Raw genomic sequence first — 20,000 nt, 5'->3', positions numbered from 1 at the left:
TGCTCGGGCTCTTTCAAGATCCCCGTCAGCCTCTCCTTCGGGAGCCTCCAGCACCAAGAGCACGCCCGACCGGAAGTCCTACGCTGGGATGGTTCGCCGCGAGTCAACGGGCTCGGCTGCCTCACTCAAGAGCAACATCTCCCTCCTTAGCAACGCCTCCATTAGAAGTAGTGCCTCCACACACAGCAACGCATCTTACAAGAGCGCCGTCTCGGGCAAGAGCGGCGCGTCCATGAAGAGCAGCGCTTCCCTCATCAGCAGTTCCTCTATGAAAAGCGCCGTGTCCCTCAAGAGCAGCGCCTCGGTCAAGAGCGGGATGTCGAGCAAGAGCGGCATATCCAGCAAGAGCTCGGCCTCGACCCGAAGCACCACGTCCACCAAGAGCACGACCTCGGGGAAGAGCACGGGTACCATAAAGTCCAACAAGTCCAGCAAGTCGATTATCTCCACGAAGAAGGAACCAGAAGGGAAAGGTGTCAGAAGAAAGGAATCGTGTGATAAGAAGGCAGACAGTGATAAGAGAGTGAAGCAGTCAAAGGGTGAAAGTAAAATCAAGGCGCTCAAGAAAAGATTTGAGGGCAAAGAATACCATAGACTGCAGTGACAGTATAAGAGAGAGAGAAAAAAAAAAAAAATGAAAAAAAAAAAAAAAATAAGTACTTAAGTCTGCCATACTATACAATATAACAGGTGATTTTAAAAATTAATGATAATTTTTTAAAAATAACTTAGCAGTATTTCTTTTTCTAAAAGAAAAGCACAAGCACTCCCAGCTCTTAAGTTTTCAGTGTAACAAGGCAATAAGAGGCAACCCCTCCTCTCCCCCCTTCCCCCACAGCAACATTGCAATACATATCGTTATCACAGATCGGTTCCTGGTGAAGTACCGATCATGGACACTTCTCCTCCCGTGATATCAAAACTGGTGCAACATTAGGTGACAAACTCTCATTTTAAATAGGTTTCATACTCAAAGTACGGTATAAGAACCACATGTATATTAGACACTACAAGTTGACTGCTGCAATAAATCATATATACAGCTGTTAGTGAGAATATATTTTTTTGCAACAAACAATGGTGCAGTAAAAAAAAAAAAGGCTGTCTGACCTCACGAACCTTTATATATACATATATATATAAAAAATGGATGAAACGGAAATGCCCATTTCCGGGGGCAATAAATGAGTTCTTCCATACATGTGAACTGGCCCCCATAGCTGGCTTTCAAGGTGAGCGGAAGTGAAGTACCACCATCCGTCGTCCACCCAGGCAATACAGTAGCCTTGTAGATATAGATAGGCTGAAAGTAGATTAGTTGGATTCATATATCATTCGGAAGGAGACTGTCCAGCCAGCTGCAAACAGTGCTTTAGACTCTTTTTTGACAGTCAGACCATTTCTTCTCAGTGGTAGGATGTGTTCGCCATCAGTACCAGCTCAACTTAACGGTACTTAATGGTTCAGAGTGTGTGACGAAAGACGTGTTTTGATGGCAAGCAGATAGGGGTTTTTACATATTCTATTTATTGAATGTTGGATCTTACACACCGACGTCAGTATTCCACATCCTTCAGTTTATATATGATGAATGATAATTTTTTTTTTAAATTCAGTATCGCATCTACAATAAAGTAACAAAAGAAGAAAATTAATTCATTTTTCACAGTTAACCTCTTACAGGTTGGTTGTCAACATAAAAGATGCATTTTGTTTCTTTCTAAAACAAGTGCTAGATCTTTGCTTTGATTTCATACTTTGCCAATTGTCTACGCTTTGAAGGGCCTGCTATAAGGTTGAGCACTTTTGCAAAAGAAGAAAAAAAAAAAGACAGAAAAGAAACTGATGCATCTTTAGTCTCTCCTTTTTATTTATTCAGTATGTTCTATAATTTTTTTTTTTTTTTTTCAATAACTTACATCCACTCCTGCCAACTTGTCACCAAAACTCCCCCTTGGCACCTGGAAGTGTTGCCATCCAATGTGGCTGCCAGACATGCCATGAGTTACAAAGTTACACTCCTTCCATTAGATTTAAGGCCGAGATTTTTCAGTAATAGGACTTCCAGATAATGTCATTTCTGATCTCTAATTTCCTATTGTGAAAATCTTCTCTTGTTTTACCTTCCTTTCATTTTTTTTTTCTTTCTTCATTCAAAAAAGGAAGTTTCCTTATTTTTAGTATAACTCTTTTCCTTTCTCTTTTCGATATGAACTAATGATTCATTTGGCTTTCATATAACTCTGATGCATACTCTGACACTATTAACTTGGGAGAAAAAGAGAGGTATCGCTAAAGTATTAAGTAAATCTAAAGATCAGCGTACGAGTAGCTATATAGTTCTCAATTCCAAGACACCACTTGTGGACCTCCTGAAGAAAAAGGAAATAGAATAGAAATAATGAAAAAAACATCAAAGTATATTGTAACTTTGAGGAAAACTTCTGAGAACTCGAGAATTCTTCATGTGGTTAATGGAACTTTGGACTTTCTTAGAGTGACATTAGAGGTAGTATGTGCGCTCCGGCACCTGTTCTAGAGATTGTAGTGCTCTTGCTCGTAACATACATATACACATATATGCGTCATAGCTACTTTTCAAGAAACATTAAACAGTACTGGTTAAATCTGAGTCAAGGATTGATTACCTCTGTGCATTTACTTAGATTGAGTGTAGGACAGATCATGAAGCTGTGGGTTATAAGTTGGATGCATTATACATAAACTGCAGGGAATATCACCAGTCGAGAGGGTAAATAAATTGTGTATATAATAAAATAGAATTGCCAGTGCCAAGGTGCTTGCCAACATGCTATTTTAATAATCAAACAGATATTTCATTTCAAAGGTGGGGAATGTCTCCCCAGATTACAGAGGTATCTGCAGACTGCTTTAACATCTTGTTTAAAACCCTAAGTTACCCAACAACAATAGAGCAGAGGAAAATCAGAAAACCACCAAGAATGAATTGGAAGGTTTTGAAGGTATTGTTTAAAGAGTTGCTTTATGATAGAAGTATGGTATTTACTGATTAGTTAGGGTTTAATGATGCAAATGTATTCTTAGAGGGAAAAGTTTGGTGGTAAAGAAATAGGGCAGAAGAAGGTCCACCATACTGGTTTAAGCTAGCATTCAGGCAATGAGCAGATCACAAAACCACGTAAAGATAAAAATTACGCTCAAGAAGAAACAACAGGTCCTCAAGGCAACTGAGCAGAAACAGCTTTGCCTAATTTTCATTAGTCACCTTACTTGAAAGACAATAAAAGATAATGCTATCATACAGGTAAGAAGCACAAACCCCAGAAGACTGGTGTACGTTTATATGGTATGGTTTATAGACATGAAATTCATGAATATATATGGCCTCAAAGGGTACATTTGTAGAATGTTTGGAATGTTCCAGAAAACAACAGATTAAAAGGCTAGCGGTGAGTTACAAAACCCGGTGCTTAGTTTAAGGTCTGATGCTACCTTACAGTCAAGCAAAAGAGAATAGAAAAGAAAAAGCAGAAAAAAAGAGTATACAAGAAAAAGATAGAAAGAACAACAAAAAGGTTTAAATCAAGATATGCATATACAACTTAAAATAAAAGAATTACAAACTTGATCCAGAAAAGATAAAAACAGAAAAACAAAAAGAAAAAAAACAAAAAAACAAGAAACAATAGCAAGGGATAGCAGGCTTTGTCGGAGTCACTAGCTCAACTATTAAGTAACTCTACATGTAGGTTCATTCATATTTCCAAGCTACAACTTTTATCCATCAGTCTTTATCAATCCTACATTTAAATACATAGGTGAAATTGTGACAACTTATCGATTTTATTTCTTTTTCTTGTCATTTGTGTGTACCTTTACATCCTCGACTGTCATTGCCTAAGGAGGAAATGTTGAGATTGATATAATCAGCATTTTCTTTTGAGAGTAAAAGTTCTCAAAGGAGAGCAATACGCCACATAAGCCATATAAACCCTATAATATGCAATCTAGGAACATGCTTGAGTCGTGATATACAGTGTCGTTCTCCTTAGTACTTCTAGTGTGATCAAATAAAAAACTAAGACTTTTTCTAACAACTCCATATCAAGTAAAATGTTAATGTATATGATACCCTTCCACACATACAAAAAAAGAAGAAAAAAAAAAAAAAGTAAAAAGAGCTTGGTATATTACAGTTTAAAATTATAGATGATATTGAGCACTATGGAAAGGCCATGACCTGATTTTTTGGGAAGTTATAACATCACAATAGCACAATCATTATCAATATATTATAGCTGTTATTATGACAGTTACTAATGCGTTACAATATAATAATGACTACTTTAACTTAATGGATCAGTCATCACTATTTCAGCCACTATCATTTTCATCATCATTGCCATCATCATACAATTGTAATTATTGTTATTTAGCAATAACAGTAACAATAATTATCATTATAAACAATATCATAATAATTGTGCTCATCATCATCATCTTCAGTATCATTTCTACTCTCACAACATCATCATGATTACTTTCATCATTGTCATCATCATCATCATCATCATCATCATTATCTTCATCATTGTCAGCATCATCACTGTCATCAGTACAATCATCATTATAAGATGATAACTGCTCATTCCTCACATTGTTACTACAGTGATGTTAATAACACAAATATTAGTAATGAAACTAATTCAAGATGGTAATAATCATTATAATTTAAAATAAAAATACCATTACTATTATGACATCAGGAGAAATACAGCCCTGTTAATCACTAACTGTATCTATATCTGAATGGGAAAAATAAGAAGCATGTATCATACTTCACAGTAATTTTTACAAAATGTAAACGCTGTTATCATAACTCTGCACCTCTAGTAATTCGGAATTGTTAAGGTGTACTATAAACGATACATAACAAGAAACGGACACTGAAAATGTGCGATGAAAAAACGTCTTGCTTTCTTACAGCCTTGTACCTTTTCCAACGGTGTTAAGATGAAATGTGCATTCTCAACATTTCCGTGGCTGACACAGTCTCTGTTCTGTTTCTTCTTCCTTTTCTTTATCTGTCTTGGCAAGTATTATTTTATCCCTCTCTGATTTTCGAGAAATTGTATGTCATAGTTCCCACCCTTACGTCTTCCCATACCTATTACATTATCTGTCTAGTATTCATATTTATATTAATAAAATCATGAAATACTCTACAAGTCAGGACAAGAGGCTTCTTGTATTATTAACCTTATACTGTATAATATATATCATCAGTATGATTGCTTGGAAAAACAGAAATAATAAAGTGAAAATGCAAATGGCCTACCACATATGACATCTTCAACAGTCTCACTCAAGTTCTTGTAGGAATAAAAATGTGTCAATAAAACAAAGATAAACGCCAAAAAGAAATGCAACAGCTGAAAACGAGGTGTTGCTTGGATGCATTATATGTCAGCTGTTTGTGAACGATAACCTGGTAAATATTTCTAGTCAGAATTGAAGCATTATAATTGGTGATTAATCTTATGGATATACTATGGGAGTAACTGATATTCTGAAGGAAATTGTGTCTTCACATGAACAAAAACACACATACATACCACACACACACATATGTTTTATTTTACCTCTATAATCTAATTTACTTATTTGCATAAGTAATAAATGCATATGGCCAATATGAAAACACTTGGATATATTTTATCCATTTTATTCAATAAATGATGCCTAAATTTCCCATAATTTGTATGATCTCAAATGGCCACAGTTTAACCCCATAATACTGTGCCTATAAAGAAACAAATTTACAAGCCTAGGATTCATAAAGAAGCCAAAGAGACTTATTGTCATGGGAGATGACAAAACTTAAAAATAATGAACTGCATTTCCTCTTGACTGTCAGTGGCTCCAAGCCATTATTTCAGCTTAATCCCTGGGTTTACTGTCCACTGTAGTTTTTTACAACTAATATTACATACAGAAGGCTCCACAAGTGCTCAACCTCCAAAGAGTTCAGTGGGAGGCCCTATTTACTACACCAGATTTCCCCATTCCTTGAATTTGTGGGTAATTTTTCTTCTAATGCTATTAACATTGATGCTATTATTATTATTGACATTATGATTAAAGTACTAATAACAACAATGAAAATATATATATATATTGAAAAAGAACCTTTCCAAACATCAAGGAAAAGGCTAAAAAAGTAAGATAATTAGGAATAATAATTGATTATACACTTAAGCCATTCCTATGTAAAACCAATTAATAAACTAAAATTAAACTGGACATGGCATGTATTTTTGCCATCCAGGGCAATTGGGTTAAGGAGGGAGGCATGCAGGACTGATCCAGCATCAAGCGCACATCCAGAATCAGGCAATGGGAAAGACAGGCTTACAGCAATAATGACATTTACATGCCATTCTGAAGAAGTTGTATCCTTCACATGTCCCTAGAATATTTAATGGTTTATCTACAGAACTGATAAAGGCTATATTATAATGTAAAGACACTCTCTCTCTGCTGTAAATCAGTTATGAATATATATTAGTGAATTCAACAAAAAAACAAACATGTGTAACAAAATAGGTATATATTTTTGTCAAAACAATCCATCCAGAAGTTCTTATTTTTGATTCTTCTAAAAATAAGCATGACTTTCTATACATTTTGCACCCATAAAAAGATAAAATAATAGCTGTGACTTTCTTACAAAATTTACAAAGTACATAAATATCAATATGATATTTAAAATATAAACAAGTATAACCAGCAAGACATATTCACAATACTCATAAAAATACAATTGTAGTTACAAAACAACTCCCCTTTGCACCTGTATTCTGTGAAGCCCAGGATCTGATCCAGAGTATGAGTAAAATGTTCTGTTCTCTGAAATAAAAGAAATATTTTATGAATATGAATAATCAGTAATAATTATTCACATATAAATACTAATCCACAAATAAATAGAAATAGTACTAACATACAACTTCACCACTTAGGGACGAAACCTTTTTGTACCTTCGTATAACATTATAACTATACCATCACAAATGCATATGAACACATCATAAGTATTGTACCAAACTGGTATTACTAAACACAAAGAAGTATTATCTTAAATTTACTTAACTTTAAATACTACAGCAAGGAAGCTCATGAAGTTGAGTTAATAGTAAAAAGTCATGCAAGTAGTAAATGACAGAGGATAATCTTTAATGCATTAAATTAATCATCACAGTTAATCCAAGATCATGGGACAGGAACTGCATATAGTATGAGACAAAATAAATTATCTTAGGATCTATACCTTTGATTTCTATTCCTCCTGCTCCAATAATATAGGCAAACGCTGCAAAAGGGGCAACAGGTGATTTTGCAATTATGAGCTGAAAATAAAAAAGGATGTCAAAAGTATGTCTATATGTTCCTTTACAATCAAGAGTACAGGAAGCTGAAGATAATGAAAACATGTCAATAGTATGTTTACGTGTTCCTTCACAAACAAGATTACAGATGGCTCATAACATTCATGGGAGTTATATTCCTTTCCAGCATCTTCTGACTTATCATAAGTCTAACTTTTCATATAAAATTTTGCCTAAACTCACACTTTATCAGATTCATGAGCAAAAAATCTTGGAAATGTAAAATGCAGACTGTATCTACATATGCATCTTTTCTGAGCAGATATCTCAAACTTTTATAAGATATGGATTTTTTTTTACTATACATAGCAGAGATGATTAATATCAGCATCCAGAGTACCTGACAGATCTAAATATTTCATTACTACATGCTGTTGCTAAAACATGTTTCACATGAGTACCATTTACTGATTACACAAGTCACTATTATATCTGTTTATAGTAAAGTATTGTTAAGTAATATAACAAGTTTATAATACCTGTCTGCTATTGGATCCATCATACTGCAGAATGAGACGTGTGTTAACACAGTGTGTCCAGGTGTTTCCTAGTGCCGGTGTTATGTGGGTAGAATACATATGCTCCTTGGCACCTGTCAGAGAAGATATATTTCAGGCATATTTTATATTTTCCCCAATGCTCATTATATACTTTCTGTTGCATTGTTTGGTTCTTTATACACAAATGCATTTTTCTTTTTATCTTATTTTTACTTTTTAAAATATCTTTCCTATCAGTTTGTCTGGCACTTATTCAAGTCCACATATTAAAGAACCAGTATCTTTAATTCTTTGTTGTTAAGTACCTTTCTTTCTGGTACACTGACAGTACTAAAAGTGTTATCCAGTAAATAACCAAATATTAAAGGATTTTCACTCTAAATAGGGTGAATAAACCTAGGAGTGTAGGCAAACCAGCAGTTACAATACAAGATTGAAAAAAATACCAGCAAATTCAGAGAAATTACACTATCACGAATGACCTCACTGCAACAAACATCTGAACATCACTTCTTCTAATCAGGTTCTAATTAAAGTTATGTGCATTACCCTTAATATATTCCACTCAAAATTACCTCACCTGCAGAAACCGAAGTCTCAGCCTCATCTTCATTTCCTTCTCCTGTGATCATGGGCTCTTTGTCTACGAATCTACTGGTCACCTGATTTGTAACAACAACCTGTAAGACGAAGAAACAGGATAGTTTGCTTGCCTACTTAGTATACAATTTGTTTGTCTGTTTTGATAGCTGCCATGCACATCATTACATCCTTATTTGTAGTCAGAAATAACAAGAAATCATTGACTAACCAACCTTCTTCTACATGAATATCAACCTTACCAAACACAATATTACAATATTTTAACCCAATGCTAGCGGGCATGACATGTACGTACGTGTCATGCCCACTGTGAGTTACTTGTTTGATTGTTTTTACACATAGATGGCTACACTTGTACTAAGTCCCCAATGAGCCAATTATGAGTAGAGTTTGTCTTTAACCTTTTCTTTGATTTACGAAAATATTTTACGTTATCTTATTTTTCTGTTACTAATGTTTTTAACATTATAGTAATTATAATGTTTATAATAAAAATAACACCATCGATATTCATAGCACTAGTAAAAAAAATTACATTTTTTCTGCCAATTTCAATCAGGTACAGTCACAAGGTCTATTAATTGACTCCTTTGTGGCTAAGCACTAGCAGAGCCATCTATGTGCGGAGACATTTCACAAAAGCATAGAAAATGAGCACAGCATTTTCCCCATTTTTTATTAATTTTCTCCAGCGGTATTAGGTTAATAGGTAATATGGAGATGTAAGTGTAAGTATGGCTGCCAAAGTTGGGGTTCAGGTTGTGTCATCAAGGTCATATTGGTGTTCTGAGGGGTGCCATCAAGGTAAGATGAATACAGATCAAATTTGTAGATGTGTGTGTAGGAGATAGGCCCATTCAATCAGAGGCCACCAGAGATGCAAGTAAGTACATGCCAAGCCCACTGTGAGTATAGTTTATTTATTCCCTTTACACATATAGTAGATGACTCCACAAGTATTTAGTCACCAAGGAGTCAATTCCTAATACTACCTATCTCCTTTGTATATCCTTTTCCGTAACTTCCAGAAATATTCTCTTTTTTATCTTATATTGCTATTAGTAATTTTATCAATATGATAATGATCATAATATCTATAATAAAAGTAACAGTATCAATACTGATAGCATTATTAAAGAAAAGAAAAGAAAAGAAAAAATCCTGAAAACTGAAGGAAAGGTGGCCTCAAGTTAGGTCACAAGGTCTAACTGACTCCTTGGCGGCTGAGCACTTGTGGAGCCATATATGTCCAGAGACAGTACAGAAAACAAAGCCACAATGAACACTACATTTTCCTGGCAGCATTGGACTAAGATCCTTGACATGAAAGATCAATCAGTTCCTGGGAAATTATTCTATCATTATATGTTAGAAAATATTATTTATCAATAGATCTTGACTGCTTTTTTCAATTAAATCTATTCAGGTCAGCATTATAATTTCTAATAACCATTCATGACGGGCATGTCACATACGTCCATGCCATACCCACTGAAAGTTTACTTGTTTACACACACATATGGCTACACTTGTACTAAATCACCATTGAGCCAATTATGAATACTGCCTGTCTCGCCTGTTTACCCTTTTCTTTAATTGACAAAAATATTTTACGTTATTTTATTTTGCTGTTACTCATGTTTATAACATTTTAGTAATTATAATGTTTATAATAAAAATAACACCATCGATTTTCATAGCACTAGTGAGAAATACATTTTCCCACTAATTCAAGGAAAGGTGAAATCAGGTAAGGCTGAGCCATCTCTGTGTATAAACATTTCACAAAAAAATATAAAAAAATGAGCACAGCCTTTTCCCCATTTTTTATTCATTTTCCCCAGTGGCAATATGATAATGACTCACCCTACCTAAGAATATGCTATCCTAAAGCACCAAAAAGGGATATTTTTACAATCAATTATCATACCATATGTTAGCAAACAAAAGACGCACACAAAAAAAAAGAATCAGAAACAGCAAAAGAAACCCCCAAGAAAAGGAAAAATAAAGCAATAATAACAAGGTTTCCGCAAAACTTACACATATGTTGAGCTGCTGTGCAATCGACTTGAGTCTTGCAGCCCAAGAGGCCAGCTGGTTGACCCGAGCTATGTTTGCCTGGGACGACCCCGCCATCATCTCCTTGCGAGCCAGGGATGCTATGGAGTCCACAATCAACAGCCCAGCATCCTTTTCCACTGCCATAACCTCTAGGGTTTCTAATCTGTAATTTCATGCAAGAGAAGTAGATCATTTAAGTATCTATCTATTCATGGATTATCAATGAGTGTGTTCTTCGTGTACTGCTAAGAATGTACTACGATGCTTTCCTAAATAAATAATACACTTTTTTCCGAAAGGTAAATGCGATAGATGTAAGAGATAAGAAAAATGAACCATAATCCCGAAATAAATTATCATTTGAAAAAAAAAAAAAAATTAAAAAGTGTCTCCAGCTAATAATGGACTGTTACAAGATTACAAAAATTACTTATAAATGTTACAAAACATTCTGAAATATCCTTAAGCAGCTCTGAAATGCAACACAGAATACACTTTCCCACACCAAATTAGTCATGTATTATACACAGTAAAGACTTCAGCCTACAGTTTTGAAAAAAACAATAATAATAATAATAATAATAATGATAATAATAAGAAACAAATCCTCATCCAAAAATCAAATCAATTACACCATAGTTAGCACTGAAAAAATTACAATGATACTATTCAAATAACAAATACATTCATTAAAGACTTTGACTGAAAGAGCTAAAGTGTTGTAAAGATACACCATCCATTACCATATGACTGTTAGTACTCTATTCATGAGGCAAATAATCCTAGGTCATAAAAATGGAGCTTACTAATTATCAGAATAGTTACATTTGTGACAAGTTGCTGATTGTGGATGGCTGGTAGAGGAAGATCTTGGATAAATATTCTGAGATTCTTGGCTCGGATTCAGGATATCTCTTGCATATTATCTCAACAATTCTGGGGGAAGGAAGGGAATATGTAAATGTGGAAATGTTATTCATATACTTTTACCTAAAAATATATTTATAAATAAAACAATATATAAATGCTTTTCATATATACTTTCTTTCTGGAAAAAAGGTTCATGAATATGCAAATACTATAATTCTTTAAAAAAAAAGAAAAAATCTGATATGGCTACAGGAGCTCTCCTACTCAGGTTATGAACTCTGAGAAATACACAAAAACCTATCTGTGATTTCGAAATTAAAACACATTAATTTAACAGACAAACATAACGTAAATCCCGTAGGCTTTCTGTAGTGCCACTGTGTCATTTGTAGTTATTTGTGGTTTTCACAACTTAATCACCTTATCAAGACTATGAAACATTACAATGGAACTTGTGGTTATGAAAACTAATAGCAATTACATATCTATTTCCTAAGACTTTTGCATGATACTGCACTTATTTATGCAAAGACTATATAACATTATCATCTTTAAAAAAACAACAACACAGACACATGAGTAATGCTAGACTAACAAACTTCTGGACACTCAAACAACCCTATCCTTTTCATAAGACATTTTATATGGCACATAAAGTAATAATATTGCTAAGAAATATTATATAATTTTCAAAAATAAAATAATTTCCCATAAACATACCTCTCAGCCCTAAATGCTGTTTCTGTGTCGATGTATATAACTGAAGTATTCCGACCACTGCTTTCACCAGACAGCACTGCCCGAACAGCTGTGTGAAGGCACCATTGAGTTTTACCCACTCCTGCTGGACCTGTGGATAAAGATATACTCCTTTAATATCTGCAAAGTGTTTTCTTCTATAGGGTAATAAAATTTATCAGTCTGATAAAAGAAAATAAAGTATATCAAAAAAATTTACACTAATTATTTATGCTGTGTTACTGTCATTATTATTACTATTTTATTCATCGGTACTGTAATTATCAAGCAGTGGTATTTTCCTCATTACTATAACATCAACAGTCTAACAATCAAAAGGGCTAACTTGCCTGCAAATTCAATCACAGTGCCAGCATGAAGCCCACCATGCAACATTGCATCAAGTTGTTTACTTCCTAAAGATAGTGAGAACTTTTCTTCTTCTTGGCTCAGGGTAAAAGCCTAAATATAAATAAATAACATATATATATATATATATATATATATATATATATATATGTATATATCAATGAAGACTAATAAAAAGATAAGACTAAATGTCAATCATTTTGTAGAGCAATACATGACTTAACATTATCAAATGAATTTACGTTGTATTGTAACTAGAGTGAAAGATGTTGATAATGTATTGAGACATAAATGTTAGAGCAAATTTTTGCAAATGACTTAATTCATCATAAAAAATTATTTATCACTTTCTTAAAATAACCAAAAAAACAATAATGCTATGGAAAAATACAGTATCTTACCGACTGGTACTTTGGAACACATAATGCATACAGCCGATCCAAAAGAGCTTCACATTCTTCAGAACTTAACTGGAGTGCAGACATAATCTGCAGTGGCGACAAAGAAAGCACATCCTGGAAATCATAAATATAAAATGAATACCATTTTTTTTTTTTTTTTATAATAAAGATCCTTTTAAACCTGCTACCTGGGTAGTTATATGAAAATAATATTTGACTTTCACTGACTACTGTTTTGACATACCCTGATCTGACTTTCTGGGATGACGTATATTTTTACATATGAACACATGCATATTTCCAATTATTTTCCCCAAATTCATGCTTAAGGGCCAAAATATAAGTATGAATATCATTAGTTAGCTTAGCTTTGTGCCTTAGCGTATATTCTAGCATAGATAGAGCTTGTAAACTTTCTTAGCAATTTATCACTACATCTTGCCAGAATATAGGTGGTGAAAGTTTATTGGCTTTGCCTGAGAGCCTATGGTGTGAATGCTGCAATAACCACTTGATAGCATGCCACTCTGATTATAATCAAACTATATGGTGGGTTATTGAGAATAAAACCCTCTTGAAATCAAACAGCCATACAACCTGAGGGACTCCAGGGCTCACCGTGGCCTACCTGCCTTCGGCATTCCGGCAAACCTCTACCGTGTATATTCAGGCACGATAGAGCTTGTAGATCTCCCTGACAATTAAGTATAATTTAAGGAATCAACCAGTCCAAACTGTATCCTATATATGGTGCTTTGTTAGCCTTTGCCAGAATGCAGCCCCTATCAGGTTGGACTGTACTGTTATTTTTTTATGGAATTTTTCATTTCTCTTGCACATTTCACAAAACCTTGATACTATCAACTTCCGAAGGTAATAAACAATGATGAAAAGTGTCTTATTTTCGCTCATTGTGTTCACTAAATGCAAATTTTTCCTGGTAATAAACGGCCGCGGGGAAACTAGAAACCATACCGGGTTTTTTTTTTCCGACACAGATTTCTGCAAATTTTAATCTAACTGGGATAATATAATCGTGATGAAACAATCCCCATTTCCCAAAGTCACTGCCGTTATCTCCTAATCATTTACCAAACAAAGTTCTTTTACCTTGACAGTTCTGAAATTACACCTCGCGAGTTTTTCCTTCAGTTCTTGGTCTTCTGTCAGTCTGGCAAGTCTGCGCATTGCCATTTTGGTTTTCTAAGGGAATGAGACGACAAAATCCACGATTTCTTCTTCCTGAAAAATGAAATTGCTCTCTAAGTTGATAGAAATTAACGTCTTGCTTTCTTCTTTCTTTCTTCTTTCTTGGTGTAGGGTTTTAGACTATTGTTTTCTAGGCTTCTTGTTTCTTAAATGATGTCAGATAATCTTGTTGTTTGTAGGAAAATCTTTGTATGTCTTAATATGTAGTACTTTATTGTAGATGGTTGATCAACGTCTTACTTTAAACCTTAGCGCGATCACTGATAAGAGATGTAAACAAACGGAATGCGGAGAAAAACGAACGATTCCCTGCCGATTTTCTTCAAATATCCCTAGAATGTGGGGAAGCATATATACATATATATATATATATATATATATATATATATATATATATATATATATATATATATATATATATGGATATATAGATATATATAGAGAGAGATAGATGGAGAGAGAGAGAGAGAGAGAGAGAGAGAGAGAGAGAGAGAGAGAGAGAGAGAGAGAGAGAGAGAGAGAGAGAGAGAGAGAGAGAGAGAGAGAGAGAGAGAGAGAGAGAGAGGGGGGGGGGGGGGGGGGGGAGGGAGAGAGAGAGGGAGAGAGGGAAAGAGAGAGAGAGAGAGAGAGAGAGAGAGAGAGAGAGAGAGAGAGAGAGAGAGAGAGAGAGAGAGAGAGAGAGAGAGAGAGAGAGAGAGAGAGAGGGGGGGGGGGGGGGGGGAGGGAGAGAGGGAAAGAGAGAGAGAGAGAGAGAGAGAGAGAGAGAGAGAGAGAGAGAGAGAGAGAGAGAGAGAGAGAGAGAGAGAGAGAGAGAGAGAGAGAGAGAGAGAGAGAGAGAGAGAGAGAGAGAGAGAGGGAGAGAGAGAGAGAGAGAGAGAGAGAGAGAGAGAGAGAGAGAGAGAGAGAGAGAGAGAGAGAGAGAGAGAGAGATACAGAGATTTGACAGATTATATATATATAGATAAATAGATAGATAGATAGATAGTTAAGTAGATAAATAGAAAGGCAGTTCAATATGTCACGATATACTACTTTTTTCTATGACCCTTGGTGTATATTTGAACAAAACTGAGCCTGTAATTTCTAGCAATTTATCTTGCAGAAAACAGAGATGGTGAAAAAAAACAAAAAACTTTCAGCTTCCTCTGACTTCATCAGCTGCACACCCCATAAGCGACCCCCTCCCCTTCCTACTCTTCCCCACCCCCTTACCTACCTCCTATCTCTCACTCTTCCCCTTTCGCACCCTCTACCCCCCCCCCCCCCCGTTGATCCCCTTGTCTCCTTTTTTCTTTAATTTTCCGTGTCTTTTCGCCTCTGTCTATCTCTGTCTCTCTGTTTAGTTTTCTACTTCTCCCCCTTCTCCCTCACTGTGTCTCTTTGTCTCTGCCTTTGTCTGTCTCTCTGATTCTCTCTCTCTCTCTCTCTCTCTCTCTCTCTCTCTCTCTCTCTCTCTCTCTCTCTCTATCTATCTATGGATCTATCTACCTATCTATCTCTCCCTCTCTCTCTCTCTCTCTATCTATCTATCTATCTATCTCCCTCTCTCTCTCTCTCTCTCTCTCTCTCTCTCTCTCTCTCTCTCTCTCTCTCTCTCTATCTATCTATCTATCTCTCTATCTATCTCTACCTCTTAAAGGAGAAGAGAAAGGGAGGAAATAAAAGTTCGAGGGGGGGGGGGGGGGAGGAGATTAGAGGTGGTTTCGAGTTATCAATAATTACCTTCAATCTATGCTCCACAAAAGAAGGGGGGAAAAATACGTGTCTCAGGCGCCACTGGGATTTATGAAGGTCCCCTACCCAGAGTTATCCCTGTGGTTAATAAAATGGCATCTTGGAGACTCCCCTTCATAGTAAAAGTAAGGAGAGGGATGGGGGGGGGGGGTAAGAAAAATGAGAGGGGTAACGGGAAAATATAATTTCTCTTTCACTATCTTTCCAAGCTTTGATTTTTAGAGATTCCGTGGAATTTTGTTCTTTTCTTTCCGTTTTTTGGTGTGAAAATTATTATTATTAATATTATTGTTATTTTATTATTATTAATATCATTATTGTTATTTTCATTTTATAAAGAATTTCTTATATTAGTGGACTTTTTGAGTTTAGTAATTTATATTCCCGGAAAAAAACAAATTCTTTATAAATTTTACAATCGGATAAATATAAATCATCAGCAAGCAATTCGTAATGTCTAGAATTAAACTGACCAATTCTGTAAAAAAAAAAAAAAAAAAAAAAAAAAAAAAAATGGTAATAAAAAATAAAAAAAAGGAATATGAGGAACAAAAAGTATAAACATTTTAAACAAGAAAGAATAAAGTATGGAATCATACAAATGGAAGCAAGCCGAGAGTATTCAATCCAAATAACCCCGATGGAGACAAGAAACTTAATCATAAAAATCAAATCCTCCCAGTCTTATGATGCAACCCTCCTCCCCCCCCCTTTCCTCCCCACATTCAATGACGCAGCAACACATGCCAAGAACTCAGCAACTCCTTCTCCTCTCTCTTCTTCTTCTTTCCTCTCTCATGGCTTTCGATCCTTCTTAAAAAATATCCTAAAGACAAATTCCGTTCAAGTCGCTCTATCACAGCGTGTTGGATCCTTTTCTTCTCGGCGTCTGTGATTGTGGAATCTATACCTTCCGTTAACAACAGGGGTTTCGGATCCTCTCTGAGAGACCCTTCTATGAGATCGAGTTCTCTTTGATAATGATGTTCCTTTATCGATATTCTACTTATTGTGCAGACTGAGTAAAAACACCTTTGTTCGTTTTTTTTTTTCCCCTGAAATCAACTTTGGATAATAATGAGTTCGTAAATGCGTAATAGTATATCACAGCTTCGGGAAAAGGCTTGAGTTCCTCCGGCAGTTCATATTTTCTTCTATGAGAGAGAAAAAGATTTGAGAAAGAAGGGAAAAATACAAATTTGCATATAACACACACATGCGCGCACACATAAACAGTAGTCGAACTACACCAATGAAACATTTGCTTGAAGTATAAATGAAAAAAGCTTTTATCAACAATCTCCTACGTGCAACTCGTCTTAACTATTAAAAGCGAAAAGAAACAATCTCGAAAACAAAATACTGACAATGATGTTGTAAGCACTCCCCCCCTCCCCCCTCGCACACAGAAACGAAAAAAAAAAAATCTAGTTTGTCTCATCCCTTCTCACCTTTAGGTCCATGTTCATATATTACGAAATTAAACTAAGAACAAATGCTCTCTGTATTATACAGTGAAAGTATGTTATTATGTTAAAATCGTACAGTGCTAGATAAATTAAAAATTCAGATTCAAAACATTTATTTCGTTAGCTATAAAGATTAACCTTTTTGCACAAATGATAATTACATATAACTCAGTTAAATGAGAAAAGCAGAAAAATATGTCACATACAATTTCAGATGATTTTTTTTTTTTTTTTTTTTTTTTTTTAACGGATCAAGTTAGATTGGAATTTGAACATCTGTACACGTATTATTTTGACATTCCTCCTTTCCGCCCTGTTCGACCTTCTAGCTTTCATGATGTTTATTCAACAATCTCTGTCTTTCTCCTTCTCTTCCCTCCTCTCGTCTTTTCTTCCTTTTCTTTTTCTGTCTCTCTTCCATTCCCATTCTCTTATTCTCTTTCCATCGCCCTTTTCTCTCCCCTCTCTTCTTCTCACCCTCTCCTTTATTTTTTTTTTCTTCCTTCTCTCCTTTTCCCCCTCTCCTTTATTTTTTTTTCTTCCTTCTCTCCTTTTCCCCCTCTCTCTCCCTTTTCCCTGGGGCTTCCATGCACTCATTCTTGCAAGGATATGTCTTCCTCCGCCTCCTTTCGAAGTCCTCGGAATAATGCAAGAGTCCCAGGGGCGTTCTCTCGCTCCACGCCAGATTCTAACGCTTTCGGTGGCGCCCTAGGACAGACAGAAGGCCTCCTGAAGAACGTATGAGCGCCCGAACCTGCCATGGGTCTCCATCGCCGAATAAAATGAGTCGCTACTCACTGTCTGGAGAGCGGCTCACAGTCTTTTCAACATCCCATCTGTCTGTCCGTCCGTCCGCCTGTCCGTCTGTGTCTGTCTGTCTCTCTTTTTATGTCTGTCTGTGTCTGTTTCCACTCTCTTTCTAACTCACTCACTCACTCTCACTTTCTTTCTCTCTCTCTATCCTCCTTATTTTCCTCTTTCAATATTATCTCCTATCCTAAAGTACAAAAGAGAAAGAGAAAGAGAAAGAGAGAGAGAGAGAGAGAGAGAGAGAGAGAGAGAGAGAGAGAGAGAGAGAGAGAGAGAGAGAGAGAGAGAGAGAGAGAGAGAGAGAGAGAGAGAGTACTAACGTATCCATTTTTCAATTACAGGTCGCCTCACGAAAACGTAGTGAACGCAAGTACACGCTTCATGCTGATGGCCCTGCGTACTAGGAAGTGGAAAAACAAGAAAGGAAACTATGCCATATCACAATGGAGCCTGAATGATTCTCCAAAACAGTTCGCCATGTCAATAGTTGTTTTTGAAAGGGTTATGAAGTAAGTGCGAAGATAGCCTAAAAAATCTTTCATTTAAAAAGGAATTCTATGTCTGATCATTTGCAAACTATCCACCTCGACACAGTTAATGACTATGCACCACTGAAGTGAAGTGTTTAACAACTGAAGGGTCGATTCACACGCGTCACTGCTGACAACCTACACGTCACTCCTTCAGTGTATGAGACACCCCTGCCAGGCTTCACTCTGCTTCGAAACCATCAATACGAATCTTTTTATAAATTCATCATTTATTTTTCATACATTTTTAAGTACAAATTTCGATTACATTTTAATCGCTTTTCTGCGATGCATCGATACATGTTATCATCAATCATCTTTTGATTGGACAGTCGTGTGTATATATTTCCTTATTAATAGCTACACCAAATGAAGATGCTTCAAATGATTCAGAATGAAGCTTCACTACTTCCCATCAACGTCACAGGGAGCTTCCTTCGGCACTTCCACGCCATCAGTCACAAAAGCCAGGTGAGAGCTGAAAGCCTTCGTAGAAATGAATGACATTCTTTGATTTTTTTGGTCGCATGATGCCATATCTGATACGCTTCTGTTATTTGGAAGTCAGATACTTAGAAAATATTTATTTACTGTTATCAAAATAGCCTTTTAACTAATGAATCAACATTCAATTGTATAGGTATATATATAATTCCCAATTTCCTCTATTCCACTCCATTACGAAACGAAACACTCATTTCTCACATGTTCCCGCCGGGTTATAACAAATTAGCCAGCGGACTTCTCAAGCGTTAATCTTTAATTGCAAGGTAACGAGTGCAAGACCGAGGTTGCAGGGTCAAAACTCCTCGACCAATGACTTTTTTGATTTGCGGTTCTTTTATTCGTGTCATTTATTTTGTTTTGTTTGTTTTATTTTATTTTATTTAGTTGCATTGGTGATGGTGATGACAATATCAATAGCCAGTTGTAACGTAAATTCAGGTATATGCTCACTGATAGGATTATTATTATCATTATTGCAGCTGTTACTGTACCACCGCTACTATGACTATTACTACTATGACTATTACTACTATGACTATTACTATTACTACTATGACTATTACTATTACTACTATGACTATTACTATTACTACTATGACTATTACTATTACTACTATGACTATTACTATTACTACTATGACTATTACTATTACTACTATGACTATTACTATTACTACTATTACTATTACTATTATTACTATTACTATTACTATTACTATTACTATTATTACTTTTATTACTATTATTACTATTATTACTATTATTA

At 35.4% G+C, this 20,000-nt stretch overlaps 3 protein-coding genes across 4 annotated transcripts in view; 2 read left to right on the top strand and 1 right to left on the bottom strand.

Annotated features, from left to right (window-relative positions):
• The window catches only part of LOC125047739 (pinin-like), a 16,254-nt gene extending 15,634 nt beyond the window's left edge, over positions 1-620 (top strand). The window contains exon 6 of the mRNA XM_047646148.1: positions 1-620. This exon is cut by the window's left edge and continues 192 nt beyond it. Coding sequence (XP_047502104.1) covers positions 1-604 — 604 coding nt within the window. The 3' untranslated portion in view covers positions 605-620.
• A 5,955-nt stretch (positions 621-6,575) lies between these two features.
• Positions 6,576-14,448, bottom strand: LOC125047638 (DNA repair protein RAD51 homolog 2-like). 2 transcript variants are annotated; one of them, XM_047645949.1, is made up of 11 exons: positions 14,395-14,441; positions 14,086-14,217; positions 12,976-13,089; positions 12,556-12,667; positions 12,188-12,317; positions 11,423-11,533; positions 10,577-10,760; positions 8,511-8,610; positions 7,910-8,022; positions 7,313-7,391; positions 6,576-6,891 (listed from the first exon to the last, which is right to left on the bottom strand). In XM_047645949.1, exons 2-11 carry the CDS (start codon positions 14,167-14,169, stop codon positions 6,812-6,814), a joined length of 1,107 nt encoding a protein of 368 aa, XP_047501905.1. In that variant the 5' UTR covers positions 14,170-14,217; positions 14,395-14,441; the 3' UTR covers positions 6,576-6,811. The 2 variants fall into 2 exon arrangements, with proteins under 2 accessions (XP_047501905.1, XP_047501906.1); XM_047645950.1 differs by lacking the exon at positions 12,556-12,667 and having other exon boundaries at positions 14,086-14,448.
• A 3,548-nt stretch (positions 14,449-17,996) lies between these two features.
• Positions 17,997-20,000, top strand: part of LOC125047452 (homeobox protein Meis1-like) — a 20,970-nt gene continuing 18,966 nt past the window's right edge. Inside the window, exons 1-2 of the mRNA XM_047645658.1 lie at positions 17,997-18,125; positions 19,121-19,198. Coding sequence (XP_047501614.1) covers positions 17,997-18,125; positions 19,121-19,198 — 207 coding nt within the window. The remainder of the gene's footprint in view (positions 18,126-19,120; positions 19,199-20,000) is intronic.

Source organism: Penaeus chinensis, chromosome 41 (assembly GCF_019202785.1).
Source record: "Penaeus chinensis breed Huanghai No. 1 chromosome 41, ASM1920278v2, whole genome shotgun sequence".
In the NCBI taxonomy this organism is placed as follows: domain Eukaryota; kingdom Metazoa; phylum Arthropoda; class Malacostraca; order Decapoda; family Penaeidae; genus Penaeus; species Penaeus chinensis.
This window is presented reverse-complemented; position numbering and strand designations above follow the sequence as displayed.